The sequence below is a fragment of the Suricata suricatta genome, chromosome 15, assembly GCF_006229205.1.
Source record: "Suricata suricatta isolate VVHF042 chromosome 15, meerkat_22Aug2017_6uvM2_HiC, whole genome shotgun sequence".
NCBI lineage: Eukaryota > Metazoa > Chordata > Mammalia > Carnivora > Herpestidae > Suricata > Suricata suricatta.
This window is the reverse complement of record NC_043714.1, coordinates 61,982,751-62,003,419: the sequence shown is the minus strand read 5'-3', so window position 1 is coordinate 62,003,419 and position 20,669 is coordinate 61,982,751. Positions and strand designations below refer to the sequence as shown.

The 20,669-nt window shown below is 50.4% G+C and overlaps 1 protein-coding gene across 2 annotated transcripts in view; it reads right to left on the bottom strand.

Annotated features, from left to right (window-relative positions):
* Positions 1-20,669, bottom strand: part of ZHX2 (zinc fingers and homeoboxes 2) — a 161,044-nt gene that overhangs the window by 7,397 nt on the left and 132,978 nt on the right. For both annotated transcript variants that reach the window (XM_029923154.1, XM_029923155.1), the window contains one exon: positions 5,522-8,265. In XM_029923154.1, coding sequence (XP_029779014.1) covers positions 5,525-8,047 — 2,523 coding nt within the window. In that variant the 5' untranslated portion in view covers positions 8,048-8,265 and the 3' untranslated portion in view covers positions 5,522-5,524. The remainder of the gene's footprint in view (positions 1-5,521; positions 8,266-20,669) is intronic.

Genomic DNA, 20,669 nt, shown 5'->3' with positions numbered 1-20,669 from the left:
GTTCACCTACCACTCTGGTTTTTAACCCATGAACTTCTATGAAGTGTGAACTCGGGCAAATCACAGCCACAATGGCCACCTTTTAGGTCCCCTGATATGTGAAGTTCCCTCTGGCCTCAGGGCCTTTGCATATGCTGTATCTTCAGCATGGAATGCTACTTCCCTCCTCTCTGCTCAGCCAACTTGTACTTGACTCTTTGGATTTTAATTCATTTATTATCTCTTCAGAGAAGCCTCTCCCAACTACTTAAATCAAGTCAAATTCCCCCATTCTATGTTCTCACAGACTGTACCTTTCCTTCTAGAAACTTGTCAGCATGGCAATCTTTCCCTTTTGTTTGATTAAAGTTTCATTCTTCATTAGACTGTGGGCTCCATGAGGGCAAGGGCATGCTGGGTACCACAGCCTCCTAGAGTCTGGCACGCCGCAGGCATTCCACAACCCCCTGATGCACGAATGAGCCAATTCACTTATTATGGATGTCTCTGGACTGGTTACTTCCTCCTTGGGGGCCACATCCTTCCTCTGACAAATGAGGAAACTTAGACTTCATGGTTCCTAAGTTGCTACCAGCTGCCCAAAGCACAGTGAGAATTCCTAGTGTGGGAAGCTCCAGAATGAGGTAAATGGAAGTGGTAACAGTTAACTCTCCATTAGGTGCCAGGGTGGTGAGGCTAATGAGCAGTCCCTGAGAGGCATCACCCAGTAAATAATCAGTGATGGATTCTCCAGCAGACCTTTTCCTGGAGCTGCTCACATGCATGAAAAGCAAACTGTCCCCATCTTCTCCCCTCTGCCAGCTGTCAGTTAATCAGGCTAATGAGTGATGGAAAATGATGAGGAGGGGGAGGAGAAGGAGGGGAAAGGGAAGGGGGAGAAGGAGGAGAAGAGGAAAGGGGAGGGGAGAGGGGGAGGAGGAGCAAAGGACTGAAATACCAGATTCCAGACAACTGAAAGCCAACTATGTTTGTTAATTCTCAGTTTGGTTCAGTAGATTGCTATTAAGCATCTACCCCGAATTAGGCACTAGGGACTCAGAGGTTAATGGGATATGGTCCCTGCATTCAAGGGTCTGGTGGAGGAGAGACAGGGAAACTGATAATTACATTTTCATCCATGCATCCATCCATCCACTCATTCAAATATCTGTATTTAGACAGCTAATCTGAACAGACTCGGGGGGCACCCACATCCTGGATCCCAAATTGTGGCCAGGATGCACCTCTTGGTAGTCCTGATTCTTTAAGCAAGCTGAACTTTGGAAAATATTTTTCTGACACTTCACAAAATTTATCTCTTGTCCAAAGCCATCCCTAATCACAAGTTGCAAGTTGTCAGAAATTAGGAGGTAGCACCATTAGTGCGCAAGTCACCGTGTACAGGTGTTTGTCTACAATATTAAGAAATAGCCAAGTCCTGTTGGTCCAGCCTGACCTGTGGCGGTGGCACTGTTTGTGGTTGGGTCAGCACTGGTGCCAGACAGACGAGAGCTGGTCTCTAGGCCCCCCTCCCAGCTGCTAGCTGAGGACCCCACGGCAAGTCTCTCTGAGCCCTGGTTTTCCCTGTGCACCATGAGAAGAAAGCCGTACCTATGTCACAGGGATGAACTGAGCTTTAAATGATTTAATGGATGTGCTAAGAAGAATGCCAAGCACAAGGCATATACCGGTAAATAAAACTTCTTGTAGTAGGAGTACTGGGATGTTCCATCTGGCCAAACATTGAGGCATATGTCTGGCAATGTTTGGCTCAAGTATTGTGACTCATTTTTAGGAAAGGAGGAATTTACTGTTCAGCTTCTTACCACACGGCAGGTCTCTCAATGGATAGCTCGGTAAGTGTTTGGACCCAGAGGCTGAATCATGGCAACACGGTTCAAGGTTTGGAAGGGACTCCTTACCTTTCCACCTACCCTCAAGGCTGAGTGAACCTGGCCCGAGTCCACGCTGTCGTGAGCTTGGGAAGCTCTCAGCCGAGACGGGGTGCTGAGCTGCAACAGGGTGGGGGAGACCCCACCCTGGAGTCTGCTCTGAGCTGCTCACCCAAGTTCATTCTCTCTCTCTCTTTCTCGTCTGTACATCCCATAACACCCTTGACGAAGCCAAAACTGTGCATTATTTTCAGGATTATCATATGTGTAACAACTGAACCCAACTGCAGCTTCCTAAATAAATATGTGTTTAAATAAAGGCATCACTGAATATTTATGAATTTCAAGAGACCCATGTGTTCGGTTCATAAAAGCTGTGAAGTAATTTGGAGGGATTTCTTCCCTCTAAGTTGAAAGGTTCCTTTAAGCGGGTGCCTCTGTCCAGGATGCCACCACCAGGCCAGACCTGCAGCCCTGTTCTCAATACAGCGGCACCTCGGAAACATCAGGAAGCCAAGGAGGGATACTGGAGGTCACCAGGTGTCAAGTAGACTGTGGCGTCTTGTTTAGGAACATTTTTCAGCTCATACTTGAGGGCATTTGCCATAAACAAACATAAAAGGGGGTTCCTGGGTATTCTTGGGTGTGTGTGGGGGGGGTGGGGGGGTAGAATCAGCTAGTTCCTCCATCTCTGAATTATCTAATGTCAATTGGCAATTTAAAAAAAAATTTTTTTACATTTATTTTTGAGAGACAGAGACAGAGACAGCGTGGCTTACCTGTGGGTGTCAGTCAGGGCACTGAGGAAGACCATCTGGGGCCAGAGCACTTAGCTCAGCCTCTGACACCCGGGAGGCCCTGCGCCCACCCTTCCATCCTTCTGCCCTTCCCTCCAGAGCTGCTCTTTGTGGTTTCAGCATTGCTTCCCCCTTTTCTGTTTCTCTTGGGCCAGGGGCCAGCCAGCAGAGCTGGGCATTTTCCACTGTCAGTGGTGGTACGGCTCGGGGGAGAGGGATGGGGGCAGGTGGCCTCGGGGCCCCTGGGGAGCTGCTACCCCTAGACAAAGCCCACTCAGCGATGGAGACCTGGAAGTGCCATCCAAGCTCACTCTGGGACATTGGACACTGAGCATTCTTCTACTCAAAGTCGGCAAAAACAGCTGGTTCAGGATAGCCTTCACTTGCTGTGGAAAACCATGGCCGATTCTTTGACTTGCCTTTTCTCAGCATCTGCTGAGCCCAAACTTGGCTTTCTGGCTGTGCCCAAACTCTCTTGCTTCCTCAACTGTACTGTTCCTTTTCTCCTCTCTGGAACTTTCCTTGTTGGTCCCTTCCACACGAACCACTCTTCCTTGTTGCTGCACCAGCCTGTTCCTTCCCTTCAGCCAGTTCCTGAGACAGATGTCCCGTCTTCCAGGAAGCCTGCCCTGACTTCAGCCTGGGTGCCCCTCCTGTGTGCTCCCATGCACAGTGGGGCACGTCCCTATGACATCATGGATCACCCTAGCTTGTAAAGGAAAGAGCAATCTCCTCTCTCCTCGGCCTGACTGAGCTCCATGTGAAAGGGCTCTCATCTGCCTTCTTCATCCCGTTCTCTCTGGCACTTAGCACAGAGACTGGCACACGGTAGGTGTGCAGAATGTATTTGTTGGGTTGAACAGAACCCTATTGTCCATTGTGTGGTAGGAGGAAAAAGCAATCATGTTGATTTATGTTATGCCCTGAAAAGGTCAAGGATAGAAGACAGGGCAAACTAGCTCTCAAAGGAAGACATGAGAATAGTCAGAGGGAGGAACCAAGGTAGCCAGATGGTGGCAGGCAGTTGGTACAACTGGCCTTTAGCCTCTTCCTGCCACTAGCCCCTCCCCTCTGGGCTGCATCCTCACCTGTACCCCATTACCAGTCCCTCCTGAAAAGCTGGGGGGTGGGTGGGAAGAAGACTTGACGGCATCTTTAATGGGCTGTTCCTTCAATTGCTCTTTCACGAGCTGATGGAACTGGCTAGAATAAGGTTTCTAAGAAGACGTTATTTTTTTGTTTATTTCTTTATTGCTATTTCTTACTGTGAAATAAATAAACTGATGAGTGGCATGGCCAGACAAAATTATCTGAAGTATTTATAAAGGAGTATGGTAATTTCCCAGGCTCCTTTTGGGATCTTATCAATCATTCTGGAGGGTCTTACCTTTATTTTGTTATTTTTAAAGATGACATGGGTCGGCGGGGGGGGGGGGCGTCTGCTGCCTTTTAAGTGACCCCTGGAGAAGCCAATGTGGGCAGCGTGTAAATCACACCTCTCTCTCCTGGTTTCAAGCTGCCTGTGGGATGTGTCGGCTCTGGCCAAGGTTGGATCTCGGCCTCCTGCACCCCTTTCCCCACTGCCCCCTCTATCCTAAACCTACCACCAAGCAGGCTGCTGTGTTTTTAGGCCAGGATTTGCACAGACCTCTTGTGAAAGCACAAACACCAGGGCCTGGGTGCGCGTCCCATCATGAGGATGACACGGCCATTAGTAACCATGGTAACCTCCCTTCCCAGGCTTTTGTGGCTCCACAGGCCTAATTTACACCAGTCTCTTCCAGATTTAAAGGGGTTCTGGGGACCCAATCAGCACAATTATGAGCTGGGTTACGTAGTGAGAAACGCGCCTTCCTCCAGTCATGACTATGCAAACACCAAAACATGTCAGGTTAAAAGAAACAACTCCAAATCTCTAGTCAGCAAAGTTGGCTAACTACCCTTAAAAATCCAAAAGAAGGAAATAAAATAAAAAAGAAAAAGGAAAAGCCACATCCTTTTCAAGCCTGTTTCTTACAGCAGCGGACACAAAGCAGGCAGATGCCCCCCCCCCCCCCCCAGGGTGTGCCCAAGACACGCCATGCCCAGCAGCTCTGTCACTCAAGGGCTCAGCCTGCCCCTAGTGAGACTGGAAACCGAAGGATCAGCTCTTTGCTCCCTCCCTTTCCTGTTTCTATTCCCGCCAGGACCTGCACACCCGCCTGACACTTGCCTTAATGTATGTCATCCTTATGAGGGACCAGGAGGGGTTCATGATTTCTCTGGAGCCTTCCAGCACAGTAGGTAACATCTCAGGAAGGACCGGGTGAGGCCAGCGTATGCCTATTCCAGGCCACTGGCGCTAGACATCTTGTCGCGGAAATTCCCTGGCTGCAGGGAACAAGTGACCTATGATGGACACCTGGACCCTGAGAGGACGTGTGCTCCAGACCACAGCGGTCAATAAAATCCCCAGACTCTAAGCAAAGATGAGACTCCTGCGCCTTTCCTTTTGGAATCTCCCAGATGCTCAGTCTGCTCGCTTGCTCGCTCGCTCCCTCCCTCTCTCTCTCTCTCTCTCTCTCTCTCTCTCTCTCTCAACTCTGCTCTCACTTCCTGCTGGCTGGCATCTGATTTCCATCCTGCATGAAGCCAAGGACCTTTTTGACTGGTCCTGCAGGACCCCTTCCGGGTCCTCCGACCTGACCTACTGGCCACCCTGGTTTTCTTCTTTTTTTAAATAAGAACCTTTAAAAAGAACCCAACATCTTACCAACATTTCCCTACAATCTGCATGGACCCTGGCAATACAAAGAAAGCAATCCAGCCTCCTCACCTGTTTCCTGGGGGCAGCAGGTGTGTGTGTGGGGTTACCTGTTAGGCCTGGCCAGCCTCGGCCGGGATGCTGTCGGAGTCTGAGCCGGCCTGCTCTGCGGTGGCGGTGCCTTCGGCTGCGGTCTGACTCCAGCTGTCCGACCTATCAGAGGTGGCGTCTTCCTCTCCGACTGTCACCTCCACCCAATCCACAACACCCGACTCCTCATTCTCATCGCTGCCCTGGCCGTCTCCGCTGCTGCCCTCTGACCTATCTGGGGTGGCTTCAGAAGGCTTGGCTGCTACCCCATCCTTGGCTTGCTCATTGCTCTCTTTCACCCTGAGCACCAGCTTCTCCAAGTCCTCTTCACAGAGCTTCTTGGGGTCCTTGTAGTGTTGCTGACCCACGTTACTCCTGTTCTTTGGTCTCTCAGCGATGACGGTTTTCACTCCTTTCCCTGGTGCGGCATCATAACCATGATCTGCTATGTGCTGGTGCTGGTACTGCTCCATCCACTTTAAGGTTCCGGTTTTTAGCAAGCACCTGTTCTCCTTGAACCAACGCACAATTTCAGTCCGGACCAGGCCGGTCTTGGCTGCTAACTGGTCATACTCCTGGGGAGTAGGCCACTGGGTTCTTGCAAACGTGCTCCGCAGCAGGTGTACCTGTTCTTGGTTCTTTGTGATTGCTGGTGAAGGACTGGGCAGAGAGCTGGCTAACTGGGCACCAGAGAGCTGGTCAAGTCGAGACAGAGCACCATTGGGCGCCACCACATCTGGGCCTTTTTTGCTAGTCCCCATGGAATCCAAGACAGCCTGTTCCATGCTATCCCGAAGCTTCCGTCTCTCTGAGAACCAGGATTCGATCTCTCTCCTGCTCAGCTTGGTTTCCACCCTTAGACTATCCAGTTCTGCTTGGGTCGGGAAAGAGCTTTTCAAAAAGCTGTCTTCCAGGATTTTAACCTGATCCTGTGTTTTTTCTTTGAATTTCTGAGGGGAAAAGTCTGGGTATGCGTGGTACGTGCGGCCATGTCGGGAGGCTGCGATGGCCAATTGGTCTTTGGCAAGGGATTCGCTGGTGATGTGGACGATGCCTCTTTGACACCGATACCGGTGGTCACTGAACCACTTCTTGATCTCACTCCTGGCAAGACCAGTCACCTCAATGAGCCGATAGACCTCAGCGTCATCAGGAAACTGGCTCTGGAGAAAGCTTGCCTTGAGATGTGCAATCTGCTCCTTTGTCTTCTTGCGGTCACTGGCTGGGGTCAGCGAGGGGTTGGCCACCAGCTTGGGTGGGGGCTCTGGCACCTGAGCGACGTGTGGACGCTTGGGCTCGGGGGCAGCTTGGGGAGTCACCAAAGGTCTCTTTTGGCCATGGTTGGTCACTCCGGCCACGGCAAGTGTGATGGGGGAGCAAGAGACAGTTGTTGACCCACTCGTCACCTGAGTCAGCACCAGGCTGGTCTGGCCGAGAATCTGGCACGGCAGAGCCGTCTGGAGGATGGGCTGTGACATCTTTGTGGGGGCCAGCTGGGCTGGCAGCACGGTGATCGTTGGGGGTACTGACTGGATGGTGCCATTAAACATCTTTTTCCGGGCCTCCTCCACCTCCTCCGGGGACCAGCTGATGCCGTGCTTTAAGCGCTGTGTGGCAAACCAGATTCTGATGTGCTCTTCTGGGTGTTTGGAAGCAGCTGTCAGCCAGGACAACTCGGCCTGGGTCGGGTAAGGGAACTTGTTGAAGGAGTTGATCATGGTGGCATTCGTGTCCAGGGCCGAGTTGTATTTGGTAGTATTCAGCGGGACGGGGACCTTCGGGACAAGGTTGATATTTGGTGGGAGCTGGACAGAAGGCGTGACGTGCCCTAATGTGTCCTGGAGGAGCTCCACGCCTCCGAGTCTTGAGAGGATCTCAGCCGCGTCTGTCACCAGGCGGGCAGTCCCTTCCACGTGGTTCTCAGGCGTGGCCTCCTCCAGCTTCTTGGGCACCTTCTTGGCATCAGCCTTGGGTTTCCCTGGCTTCATGATGGGGGTTTTACTCACTGAGATTCCAGGATCACTGTTACCGCTTCCCAGGCTGCTGGTGGTGATGGACACGATGTGGTTGGTGGCTTCAATGGACTGCTCTAGGACAGTTTGATTATTGCGCTTGATTAACTTCAGCTTGAAGTTGGTCTCCCCGGGATGGAACTTGGAGTTGTGGTCAGACAAGGAGTCGTACTTTTTGGTTGTGAAGTTACATTCGGCACACACGTATAGGGGGTTGAGAATCACGTTGGGGTGCTGCGTGTCAACGTGCTCCGTGAACTCGTTCAGGTTTTGCGTGGAGTAGGGGCAGTATTTGCATTCATAACCACCTTGGAGTTTTTTGGATTGGTTTTCCCCTGTAGATTTCACCTCTATCACTTCATTTTCTTTGGAAGAGTTCTCAGGTTCCACTGTCCAACTGTCCTTGGCTGTTTCAGGCTGTGGCGTGCTGATTCCTTTGTCTTTGGCCCTGTCTCCTTCCTCGGGCACGTCTTGTTCTACTACTTGTGATGTCCGAAACATGCATGGTGTTGTGGATTTTCGCTTGCTCGCCATGTCTGGGTGCAACAGCTTAAATTTGGGGAGGGCGGTGGGTAGGGAAGGGACAGTGAAATTTTTGGAACAAATCAGATAAAAGGCTTTGGGCTTTATTCTCCCTCCAATGGCTTTGGCTTCCCTTGAATGCTGCAGTCTAATGTTTGAGTGTTCAGAATGATCTCAGCACAAAAAATTGTAGCTGCTCCAATGGCTAAACACATGAGGCAGCGTCATATCTGTGGGAAGAACAAAGATAGGGTCAATGTTTTTTCTTAAGGCAGAAGAAATTAGCGTTTCTTTCTAACCTACCCCACTGACACCCACAATAAAGCAGGCACCTAGGTACGCAAGGACATGAGAGAGGGTGCACATGAAAATAAAAGATCACATTCTTCTCTTCCTTTCGTTTGGAAGGGCAGTGGGAACCAGTCCAATGCAAGCAAAGGAGGATGCAGGTCACCCACTCATGTTTAGAGGCCAACGGATACAGAAATGCAATGGAGGCACTAAGCGCTGACGCAGTGGGTGGGGTGGCAGAGACAAGATGCTGATATGTCCCTGGGCTCTCCAGCTGCTGTAAGTGATGGTCACATCAGAAGCAAGATGCTTACCTGGGGCCACCAAATGGCATTTATATGGGCATTAGAAAACGGATATCAACTCTCGTTTCTTATCATAGAAGTAAAATCATCAGTATAGAAAATCCAGAAAATGCTTTGAAGTACAAAGACGAAAAAAGTCACCCCCAAATACTGTAGTTCCTTCATTTCACTTGAAAGGTTCCCTGTTTCTGTAAATATTGAGCAAACTAATGACTTAAAAAATGACTGCATGATATTACCTTGGAGGGAATGTTCACACATGATGTATTTAGTCATTCAGCTTCTGTTGGACATTTAAGTTATTTCCAATTTTTGGCTCTTCTCAACAAAATTGTAGTCAACACCCTGAGTCCTTATTTCTGATAAGTCTTTATTTCTACCTTAGGATGGATGCTTAGATACAGAAGCACTGGGTTAAAGAATATGCACATTTAAAGTTCTCTTGACTCACACAGCCAATTTTTGCATCAGTGGCTCTTCCCCTGGAAGCGAACGAGAATGCCCAACTTACCACTCAGCCTACGTGAACTACTGCCATGAAAACACCTTGCCGATTAGGTAGGGTTAAACCATTTTTTTTTAAGAGTTAACTTTTGCAAACTTTTTTTTAAATTTATTTTTGAGAGAGAGAGAGAGAGAGAGAGAGAGAGAGAGAGAGAGAGATAGCACGAGCAGGGGAGGATCATAGAGAGAAGGAGACGTAGAATCTTAAGACAGGCTCCAGGTTCTGAGCTAGCCATCAGCACAGAGCCCGATGCGGGGCTTGAACCCATGAACGTGAGATCATGACCTGAGCCGAAGTCGGAAGCTTAACCGACTGAGCCACCCAGGCACCCTTAAACCATTTTTTAAAAATAATTTTTTAATGTTTATTTCTGAGAGAGATTGAAAGACAGAGTGTGAGCTGGAGAGGGGCAGAGAGAGAGGGAGACAGAATCCAAAGCAGGCTCCAGGCTCTGAGCTGTCAGCACAGAGCCCGACATGGGGCTCAAACTCACCAACTGTGAGATGGTCATATGACCTGAGCCAAAGTTGGACGCTTAACCAGCTGAGCCACCCAGGCGCCCCCAGGGTGAAACCGTCTTAGTATACTTTTGTGCTTTCCTTCATTGCTAATCAGGTTGGACTGCTTTCAGAGATTTACTTGTCCTGTGTGTTCTTTCGTTTTGAATTGCTTATTCGTGCCATTTTTCTCTTGTGTTGCTCAGTGGTTTTACTATAGTTTACAAGAGTTCTCTCTACATTGAGTATCAGTACTTTATTATATTTGTTGCAAAATGTTTTTCTAGTCTATCATTTACCTTGAATGTTCGTATATGGCATTTTTTCATGTTTCTACATGCAAAAGTTTTAAGTTTTAGGCAGCAACTTTACCAACCTTTTTCTTTTGTGGCTCCTTTCACTGTGACTTTATATACAGAAAGTGGTTCCCAGTTACAAGAAACAAACTGCTGGTTACCAGCGAGGGAAGGGCTGGGGGGAGGGGGGAGTGGATGAAATAGGCGAAGGGGATTAAGAGATGCAAACTTTCAGATATAAAAAAATAAGTCCGGGGATGTAATGTACAGCAGAGGGAATACAGTCAATAATATTGTAATAACTTTGTATAGTGACAGATGGTAACTATCTTATCGTGGGGATCATTTCACAATGTATAAAAACATGGAATCACTCCGATGCACGCCTGAAACTAACAGGATATTCTCTGTCAATTATACTTCAACAGAAAAAATAAATACAAATCATTTGCACACTAAAAAAAGAAACTGATTCCCTGCCTTGCTAGCTGAGACATATTATTCTGTTTTCTTAGAGTGTTTTCGCTTTATTTGTTACATTTAACTCATATTCAATTGAACTGATCTTGGGTTAAGCTGGAAGATACAATTCTAACCATTCTTTTGAAAGTTACCAATGATCTCATAGCATGTATTGTATTACCTCCTCACTAATTTGTGAAATCGTCTCTGTCACATATCACATTTTTATATATACTTTCTGGGTCGTCTATTCTGTGCCTCTTATCTAGCTATTGACACTCAGACTTATGCCTTCCTTAAATTTTGTTTTTTTTTGTAGATTAGAGTATGTTTTAATATCTGGTAGAGTAAATTCCTCCTTATCACTCTTCTTTTGCAAAACATTTCTGGGTTATTTTGATCATTTCTTCATATAAATCAGTTCTCATAAATCAGAATCATCTGCAAAATAAAATCCTGTTAGAATTTTGATTGGAATTGCATTAAACAAATATTATTTGGGAGTACAGGAAGTTTGCTTGTTAGGAGTAGCAAAGTGGGGAACTGGCAGCATCTAGCATCTAAATGCATGGGCTGGTGTAGAGGGTGCCTTTCGTTTTGTGGCTAACGGAGAAGGGAGATGTATTTTGAATTAGGAGTAGAGCTCATGCTTTCATGGTTCGTGGGTTCGAGCCCTGCATCGGGCTCTGTGCTGACAGCTAGCTCAGAGCCTGGAGCCTGCTTCAGATTCTGTGTCTCCCTCTCTCTCTGACCCTCCCCTGCTCTCTGTGTCTCTCTCTGTCTCTCAAAAGAAAAAAAAAATTAAAAAAAAAAAAAAGAAAGGAGTAGAGCTGACATCCGGGGACAAGGGAAAGGGGGAGAGCTGGCATTTAACTTCCTGCCCCTTACATTGGTTTAGGGTTGAGTCCTATTGAAGAGAGTGCTCAAGGGTGGACGTGAAGACTTATTTTTATGAGCAACTCTGAGGGACTGTGACGACATGCATCTGCTTAGGGGCTCAGGTGACAAAGCTGAACAGGACTCGGGGAGGGGCGCTTCCCCTCGTGAACCCGAAACCTAGTTATTCTAACGAGGAGCCTTGGCATTCCCATGCTGGACAATGTCATCAGCAGTGGGTGAGTGTCCGTCAAGGCACTGGTGAGGAGAGGACACGGGCACAGCAGAGCAGAAGGGACCATGTCTTCTTGCTGACCACACTCAAACTGACATCTTCAGCCTCCACGTCCCTGCTGATGAGACCCTTGATTTCCCCCTCAGCCATACACGGCCTCCTCCAGAGTTTCTCATCTCTGCCAATGGTGGAGCCATTGGTCATTTGGCCCAAACTCTCTTGGGCTCACCCCAATTAATCGGCCAGCAACCCTGTTGACTCTATCTTCAGAAGAAATCTAGTATCGGACCACTCTGCACTTCCCCTTCCCCCATCCCTGCCTTGTCTAAGCTACCATCATCTCCCACCTGGAAGTCTGTGGCAGCCTCCCAAGGGTCTCCTGCTTCCTTCCTCTCTGGAGCAGAGGGATGTTTTAAGATAAGAATCAGTTCATGTCCCCTTTCTGCACAAAGGCCTTTGTCTAAGCCCTTATAAAAGCCTGCAAACTCTGGCATGTTCCAGCCCATACTTCCTGCCTCCCTTTGCGCGTGACATTCCAGCTGCTGGAGCAGGTATATTCCTTTCATCTCAGGGCCTCTGCCCTAATCCCCGCCCCCGAGCCCCTCTGTGCTTGTGTCTCCATGTAAAAGTCATCCTCGGGGCACTGGGGTGGCTCAGTTGGCTAAGCAGCCGACTCTTGGTTTCAGCTCAGATCATGATCTCACAGTTCGTGAGTTCGAGCTCTGCATTGTGTTCTGTGTCTAGAACATAGACTCCATGAAGGCAGAAACGTTTCACTGCGGTTGCCCCAGACCCTAGAACCATACCTGGCCATACGTAGTAAGCATTCTATAAATGTTGGCTGCATAACTAAGTTACCTGCAGGGTGGCTGCCTCATGGGGGCTGTGGCTGATGCGGAGAGAGGAGGCACAGCAAAATGTCTTGCTGTGTGTATGAGCAGAGGGCCTCTGTAAGGCCGAAGGAGGACCTAAAGTCCCACAGACAGTGCCCCTGACGTGGTAGCTGGTGACTACATTTGCACACACTAGCCAAGAGACTTGGGCATCTGAAACACAATTTTTAGAAAAAAAAAAAAGAAAAAAATGTTTTTAATGTTTATTTATTTTTAAGAGAGAGGGAGAGAGAGACAGAGTATGGATGGGGAGGGTCAGAGAGAGAGGGAGACACAGAATCTGAAGCAGGTTCCAGGCTCTGAGCAAGCTATCAGCATAGAGCCCGACGCGGGGCTCAAACTCACAAACCGTGAGATCATGCCCTGAGCCAAAGGCAGACGCTTAACTGACTGAGCCTCCCACGCTTCCTGAAAAAATTTTTAGTGTTTATTTATTTGAGAGAGAGGGAGAGAGAGAATGAGTGGGAAAAGGGCAGAATGATAAGGGGACAGAGGATCTGAAGCAGGCTCTGAGCTGACAGGAGAGAGCCCACTGTGGGGCTTGAACCCATGAACCACGAGATCATGACCTGAGCAGAAGTCAGATGCTTAACTGACTGAGCCATGCAGGTGCCCCTGAAATACAATTTTCAAGTGAGGGAGCAAAAGGAGACTTTTCTCCTGCAGAACAAAGAAATCGGGCAGGAATGGGTGCAGCAGAGATTTTTCTTACAGAAACTCCCCATATGTAGAATGACTTAAATCTGTTGACAAATGAGGCCCAGAAGTGAACCAAACTGTGGTAAAACATCCTAAAACTTCTCAATGTTCCAAAAAACCATGGTTCAGAATAAAGTGTCTTCTAAAACTCATTTGGCAACCAGGAGTCCAGACCACAGCAGATCACAGAGAAGGAAAGATGAAGGAAGAAAAAGGCGATGTGGGGGCAGGGCTCAGAAAACACGGAACCCTTGAAGAGTTCATCTCTCGGGGGTGCCCGTGATGGAGCTACAAGAACCATGGCCCAGGGACGAACCACCCTGGCACCACAAGGGGCTGAGTGTTTGCAGAGCAAGTGGTGTATGTCTTTTTGAAAGTCCGTGAGCCCCCAGTGAGGTGAGGACCAGAGCCTGGGAAGCCCGGTCCTCGCTGGCACGAAGGCTACAGGATTGCCAGCCATCTTTGGGCTCAGATGGACACCTGCCAGAATTGGCAAAAATAAAGACGTTAAAATGCATGTTGAAAGTCCAGCACATCCCTTCTGTGCTGGGGGGCGAGCGTCATGACGCACCAGCCCTATGCAGCCGGTCTCACCCTGGCTGGCTCCCCAGCGGGTCTGACCTGGGCACAGGCACATCCTGTGCCAACCTGAGAACATTCCACTGATGGGTGCCAGCACCGAGTTCTCCCCTGGTTGCCCAGCAGGGGGGCCTCAGACCCAATCCCTGCCTTCAGGCGGTGGCCTGAGTAGGTCAGGACTAAGCACATTTGTGGTTAAGATCCTGGTGCCGCAAAGGAGAGGAGAGGTAAGAAATCTTCGTCTGTGACATTCCGGGCGTCCCAGCCCTCACAGGACAGCTAGGACAGAGCGTGAGAAGCATGTGGTACACGGAACGGGAGCCAAGGCACCAGCACACACTCTTGCCTCCGTTGCACATTTCTGACATTGACTCAGTTTTCCTCTTATCCACTATGGCATCTATCATCCACCACAACGAAACCCAGCGATGAATGAGAAATGACAAAACCTTGGAATAAGTAGCTGGTAATGAAAACAGCCAGCCTCTAGACACCATCACGAACAACTCCTTTCTGGGCATCTGCCGGGCTTCCTTTCCCCTGCACCACTTAGTGCCTCTGCTTCGCCATCATCCCCCTCTGTGTCGTGAATGGAACGCAGTTCGATTAGACCCCTGTGTACAGAGTTTGGGTGTGGATATGGGGCGCGTAAAAGGGAGGAAACCGTGTTGTTGTCCTCAGGAAGTGCACAGCCTGAGTCATTAGCCAGCCAGGGCTGCTGCCCGGAACGGAGCACCCCAGACAGGAGGCTTAACCAACAGGAATCTTTTTCTCACATTTCCCGCAAATGGGAGTCCACGACTGAGGGGTCTGCAGGATTGGTTTCTCCAGAAGCCTCTCTCCCCCGCTTGCGGAGGGCCACCTACTTGTGTCCTCAGCAGGTCCTTCCTGGTGTGTGTGTACCGCCTGGTCACCTCTTCTCAGAGGGACACCTGTCACCCTGCACTGGGGTCTGCCCCAAGGGCTTCCTTTAACCCTAATTGCCTCTTTAAAAACCCTGTCTGAAATAACAGTCACATTCCCAGGGGTAGGACTAGAACTCGTGAATCTGGCAGTGGCGGGGGAGACACAGTTGAGCCCGTAACAGGCAGGCAGGGCAGTGCCTGTCAAATGCCCTCGATGGTGCAAAAGTGATTTATCCGTGTAGACAATGGATACCAAGCACTACGAGCACAGAGGTGGTTCTGGGCGCCCAGGACACACGAGTAAACACACAGGAATCCCTGCTCTGGCCGGGCTCGCATTCGCGAGCGTAAATGAATAGAAGCCCGACAGGCCAGGAGCTCGATGGGGAAAAAGTCGAGCAGTGGTGAGCCTGGAGTGCGAAGCGGGATGACCTGCGACATTAAGCGGGGAGGTCAGGGACCCCCTCCACGAGGTGCCAGGGGAGCATCGGGACGTTGCACAGACAAGGAGGAGAAAGAGTTTACGTAACAGAGCAGGCTGTGCCCAATTCTGTAGGATGGGGTGGGAGGATGGCTAAAGGAGGAGGGAATCGTCTTAAAAATAAAATGATCATGACTCTGATGAACTGAAATTCTCCTTACAGTGTGGACGAGGCCCCACAACCGCTCTGCAGGGCTGTTGTAATGAGCCTCAATTTACAGAAGAAAAACCCAGCCAGGGAAGCTAACTAAGTGCCTTGCCCAGGGTCACACGGCGAGTTCATGGCAGGGCAGGGATTCGAACCCGTGCTCTTGGCATACAATGCAGCCTCTGCTGGTTAAGCAGAGCTCCAAGGGTGGAGTAGCATCCTGGAGGAGAGAGAAAGGGGAGGGTGACCCCCATCAGAGGAACGTGTTCCCAGGCAGAAGAGACAGCAAGAACGAGGACATATCTGAGGAATGGACAGGACTGAGGTCAAAGGGCATGGTGAGAAGGTGGACGCTGGGAAGAGGCTGGCAAGTCCGGTTAGGCAGAGACTGTGGAGGGCCTTGAATGCCATGCTAAGGAGCTACAATTTCATTCCACTGGCAACAGAGGCATGGAAGCATCAGGGTCTTAGAGCTAAGATTGTGGGGTGGGGGGAGGGGGATGGCAGAAGGCACGTCAATGAAGGTAAGAACCGCCGAACCAAGCAGATGAACAAATAATCTTAACCACCCCCACATGAAACAGTAAGGGCCTGGGCTTCCAGAGACACTTCTCTCTCTATACTTACATTACTTCTTTAAGGAGACATTGAGGGCCCTTCCCTTTTCATCTGGAACTTTCTCCCATTCAGTCTGCACTTCCTTCCCCACCAAGGCATAGCTGGATGATTTGGGTTTAAATGTGGTAAAATCGACTCTCCATCATTTTCCCAAGAGCAATGGCGACTAGCATTCACCAAAGTCCTAGCATATGCCAAGGGCTGAGTAGTTTGCATTTCAAAACCCTATGTAGACACTGAAGCTCAGAGAGGTTAAGGAACTTGGCTGAGGTCACACAGCCTGCAGCAGTGGAGCTGGGCTATCAGCTTTATGGGGACCTTGTGAAAATACAGTTTCGGATTCCGAAAGTCTGGGGTGGAAGCGAGGTTCTGCATTTCTAACCAGCCCCCAGTGAGGCGAGCACAGCAGGGCCTGTGAGCCTCCCCAAGAAAGCAATTCCCCATGGTCATCCCTTCCCCCTGCCTCCTTTCCAGAGATGGGGTAGTTGCACTTCCTGACCTCTCCCTACAAATGGCCTGTGGCCCTCAGGGGAAGTAAAAATGGGTCAAACCATCAGACCAAGCCCTCAGAATCTCTTTGCAAGGCGGTTGAGACACAGCCTGGCTATCAGATGAGAGAAACATTCAGGCTCCTGAGTTCCCGAGGAAGGCGTGTGGGGGAGGGGAAGTCAGAGCCTGTGACCGGGGGTGTCCAGCCCAAGGAGGGTCAGAGGTCAGAGCGAGTCGAGGAGCCCGCGCCGCTTAGGCCTCCCAGGCGGGCATCATGCCGATGCAGGGAGCACATGGGCCACTCTTTAAGGAATCGAACCTTCGGGCTTTGGCGGGGATGCCACTTCTCATTTCAGGGCTTTTCACTGGGGCTGTCAGAGGAAATAACAGGGCTGTCTCTGGGCTTTCAAAGGAAGCATCAAGCCATCAAGACATCAAAGCCAAAACAGATGCTTTTAGCTCTGTCGGGTCTTCTGACAGGGCTCTTTAACAGATACCGCCTCAGTGCACAAGGGTGGACCTTGTGTGTGCGTGGACGCGCGTGCAATTGTTCCTCTATGTTCTAAAGTCACAACATCCCCTCACCCCTCCACTCCCAGGGAGAAGGAATTCTGAAGGGGAGGTGCACTGTGGCGGTGGTGGCTGGTGGGTGGCAGTGGAGAAAGGAAGTGGATGCAGGGTTATTGGGTTCTGCTCTGCACTCCTGGCTACCCACCTCCCTCCTCATCTGTCTCTGGCCTTGCCTCCGTTTTTTTTCATCTGTTAAATGGGAATTGCTTTTGAAATGTCGCTAGGGACCCTGAGTTAATGCCTGAGCTTAACAAAAATTTTTTTTTTCAATATTTATTCATATTTGAGAGAGAGACACACACAGAGTGTGAGTGGGAGAGGGTCAGAAGTGGGCTCCAGGCTCTGAGCTGTCAGCACAGAGCCTGATGCGGGGCTTGAACTCACAAACCATGAGATCACAAACCATGAGATTAGACCTGAGCCGAAGTCGGATGCTCAACCGACTGAGCCACCCAGAGGCCCCAATGCCTGAGTTTTTAGTGGGCTGATTTCTCCCTAGCCTACTCAAATCTAATTTGGGGGTGAGCCTACGATGTGGCTCTCAAACCATCACGTACCCCCGGTGGTGCTCCATGGAGGATACCCTTCCTGTGCCTCGTGCAGACTTCCCAAACCCAGACAGCCAAAGGCAGGCGCTGGAATCTACTCCTAACAAACAGCCATGGTGACTGAGGCGCAGCCAGGCTTGGTGGCCTCGGCAGGAACACGTCACATGGCTTCTCCTATTGCAGGAGTGGCTGGGTGGAGGCCAGTTCTGTGCCATGAAGGTGGGAGAGGCTTCTCGCTGCACTCTGTGCAGGACCAGAGTGGAGCAGCCTGTCCCCAAGGGCAATGACGGTTCGGAGGACGATGCAGAGATGCGGGGAGAACTCTACAAAACACAGACACCGGAAGATAAGGGAACACAGAAGGCTGGGCACTTGGTAACACAGTGTGAGACACCTGCAGACACAACAGGACCATAGCGGTGGAACTGGTGGCTGGGGGAGGTGAACTTGAAGACGCTGCTTCTTGGGGGCACCTGGGTGGCTCAGTTGGTTAAGTGTCTGACTGGCTCAGGTCATAATCTCAAGGTTCGTGAGTTTGAACTCCACATCAGGCTCTGTGCTGACAGCTCAGAACCTGGAGCCTGCTTCGGATTCTGTGTCTCCTTTTCTCTCTGCTTCTCCCCTGCTCACATTCTGTCTCTCTCTCTCTCAAAAATAAATAAACATTAAAAAAAAAGACTCTTGTGTTTTTATGGCTCAGTTGCTCAGCCAATTTTTTTATTTTTAAAGAAAAGTAGTTTGCTGGTCTGGCTAAGCATGGAGAGGTTGGTGTGACCAGATGCTATTGACATGCATAATCTATATTATCCCCACAATACCAGCACCAGGCTACAATCTCCATTTCACAGATGAGGAAATGGAGGCTCAGCGAGGGTAAATGGCTTGCTGAACAGGGTGGAGTCCAGGCAATCCTGGCTCTACACCCACTGCTTGGTCCCTGGAACACACTGTTGTTAATTGTGAACAATTCCATTTCCTGACACCGAGTCTATAAATTAGATTTCTCACAAATTCTGAGTGGCTTTCTCCCTCTGGGAGTGTTCAGAGGAATAAGATTTTAATTGAATTGTGATGTCTTTTTCCACTTGTTACTCGGAGATGCTCTCTTATTAGGCAGGAAAAAGGTTGCATGGCCTCCTGTAGCCAGAAACGTTCCAGGGGATGCAGTGAAGTCTGTGGTGGGGACACGTGGCCCACCGCATTGGTGCCGCCAGGCCCTTAGGCAACACAGGGCTCCGAGAGGAGGCTGGCATCCTGCTGGCCATGAGGTAGAAGTTGCCCCCTGAGACAAGGCAGTAAGGACTCAGAGACAAAGAAAGCCAGCCATGCCTGGGACGGCCAACCCATTCTGGGCCCATGGGAGCCCAGAGCCGAGAATTTACTCATTTACTCAGAAACAACAAATTGCACAGCTCCTTGGCTGGGTGAGTACTTAGCTCCAGCTGCCTTCCCTCCCTCGGTCCCCACCATCAGTGCCCACTGGGTTGGTGGAGATGGACACGGGCTGGAGCCAGCTCTCCCCTAGAGAATCCCGGGTCTGCTGCTTCCTGATGGAGGAGTCCCTCCTTGTCTGGCCACAGCCAGGATGCCCCCTCAATACCCCAAACCCACAGGCCACCCGGAGTACTCCAAACGCAGCACGCTCCTTCGCCACGGCCAGCCTCAGTTTCCACATCTAGAAAACAGTGAGGGGGGAAGAGGGGCGGGATTCTCCAGCTACAAGATGGGGCTGAATGAGAACCTCTACTGCTGGCCTGGTCTGGTTCCCCAGACAGGTGAGTTTAGGGGTGAGCTGGTATCAGCCGCAAAGTGAGGCTAAGCTGCACCATTTGTCCCGCACCCACACCCTGTGCCCAGTCTACCCTCGGGTCCTCTGACCTCATTCCCAAGCCCCCTTCTCAGCCGCCAGCCCCCAGGGAAGGTGCTGTGCTCTTACACTGACTCAGCTCGTCTGAGTCGTGCCGCTCCGAGATTTTCTTCCTCCTGTTTTGTTCATGCCCATAGAAATTTCTATGGCAACGGTGCCAATATTTTTAATCTTCCTAACTTTGCCTGTCTATTTTAAAGGTTTTGCCTTCTATCTTGTTGAGAAGATCAAGGTCACGAGACAAAGGTCACCTTCTTCCCTGTCTCCACACTCGTCTCTTTTCTCTCCAGCTCAGAGGCATAGCGGGGTCTCCCCACGACCAGGCTAACCCCTCCCCCTGGCCTGCTGCTTCTCAGGGACTCTGGCCCAGCACTCATCTGTGCTCTGCACTCCCCTCCTTTCCCTGGGTCCACTTCCCCCCGGGATTACCCCCATTTGTCATTTCCCCCCAAAATATATAAATAATTGAAGCAAAACAACAGTAAAAAGCAACACCTGGTTTCCCACAGCTGCTCAGTTCTGCCCTGGTCTACACATTATCGCACCAACTCTTGCTTCCTGTGGCAGAGGTGAGGAGCTCCAGCCCCCAGGGAAGGAGGGTCCGCTTCTGTCACGTGTCTCCATGTGAGCCTGGACAGCTTATGTCAGGCTTCTAAAGCCTCAGCCTTTCTGTCTGTAATATGGGCATGAAAATGGTACCCACGTCAAAGGGTCACCAAGAGTATCCAGTGAACCACCTGGCCACCATCTTTGGCTCCGGGCCTCCAACACGGTGTGAGCTCTGAGCTCGGAATACGTGTTGTTGAGACCGTGCAACCTTCGAATGTCTCCAAGTGTGAGATCACTGTTGCTCACCCCTTCCAGAACTGCATCATGCACACCTCACCTCTGCGTGCTCTGCCCTCCCTGCTCTGCTGATGCTCTTCTCTCAAACTGCCCAATCTGTCCCCTGTCCCCGACTCTGTGGGGCAAACCGCCTTCCTCCAGTTCCTCCATCCCAAAGCTCAACACGCACCCTGGCAGCCCTGGCAAACCGCCTGCCCAGCCCGGCTCCTCTCTGCAGAGCCCCCGACCCGCTGCTCTGACTCCTGGCAGACAGTGAGGCTGGCCTGCCTGGACAAAGGCTGGAGGGGCCATTCTCCACTGAAACCTGATTTGTCTTTTAAAAAAATTTTTTTTAATGTTTTATTTATTTTTGATACAGAGAGAGACAGAGCATGAGAGGGGGAGGGGCAGAGAGAGAAGGAGACACAGAACCGGAAGCAGGCTCCAGGCTCTGAGCTAGTTGTCAGCACAGAGCCTGACGCGGGGCTCGAACCCACGAACGTGAGATCTGACCTGAGCCGAAGTCGGAGGCTTAACCGACTGAG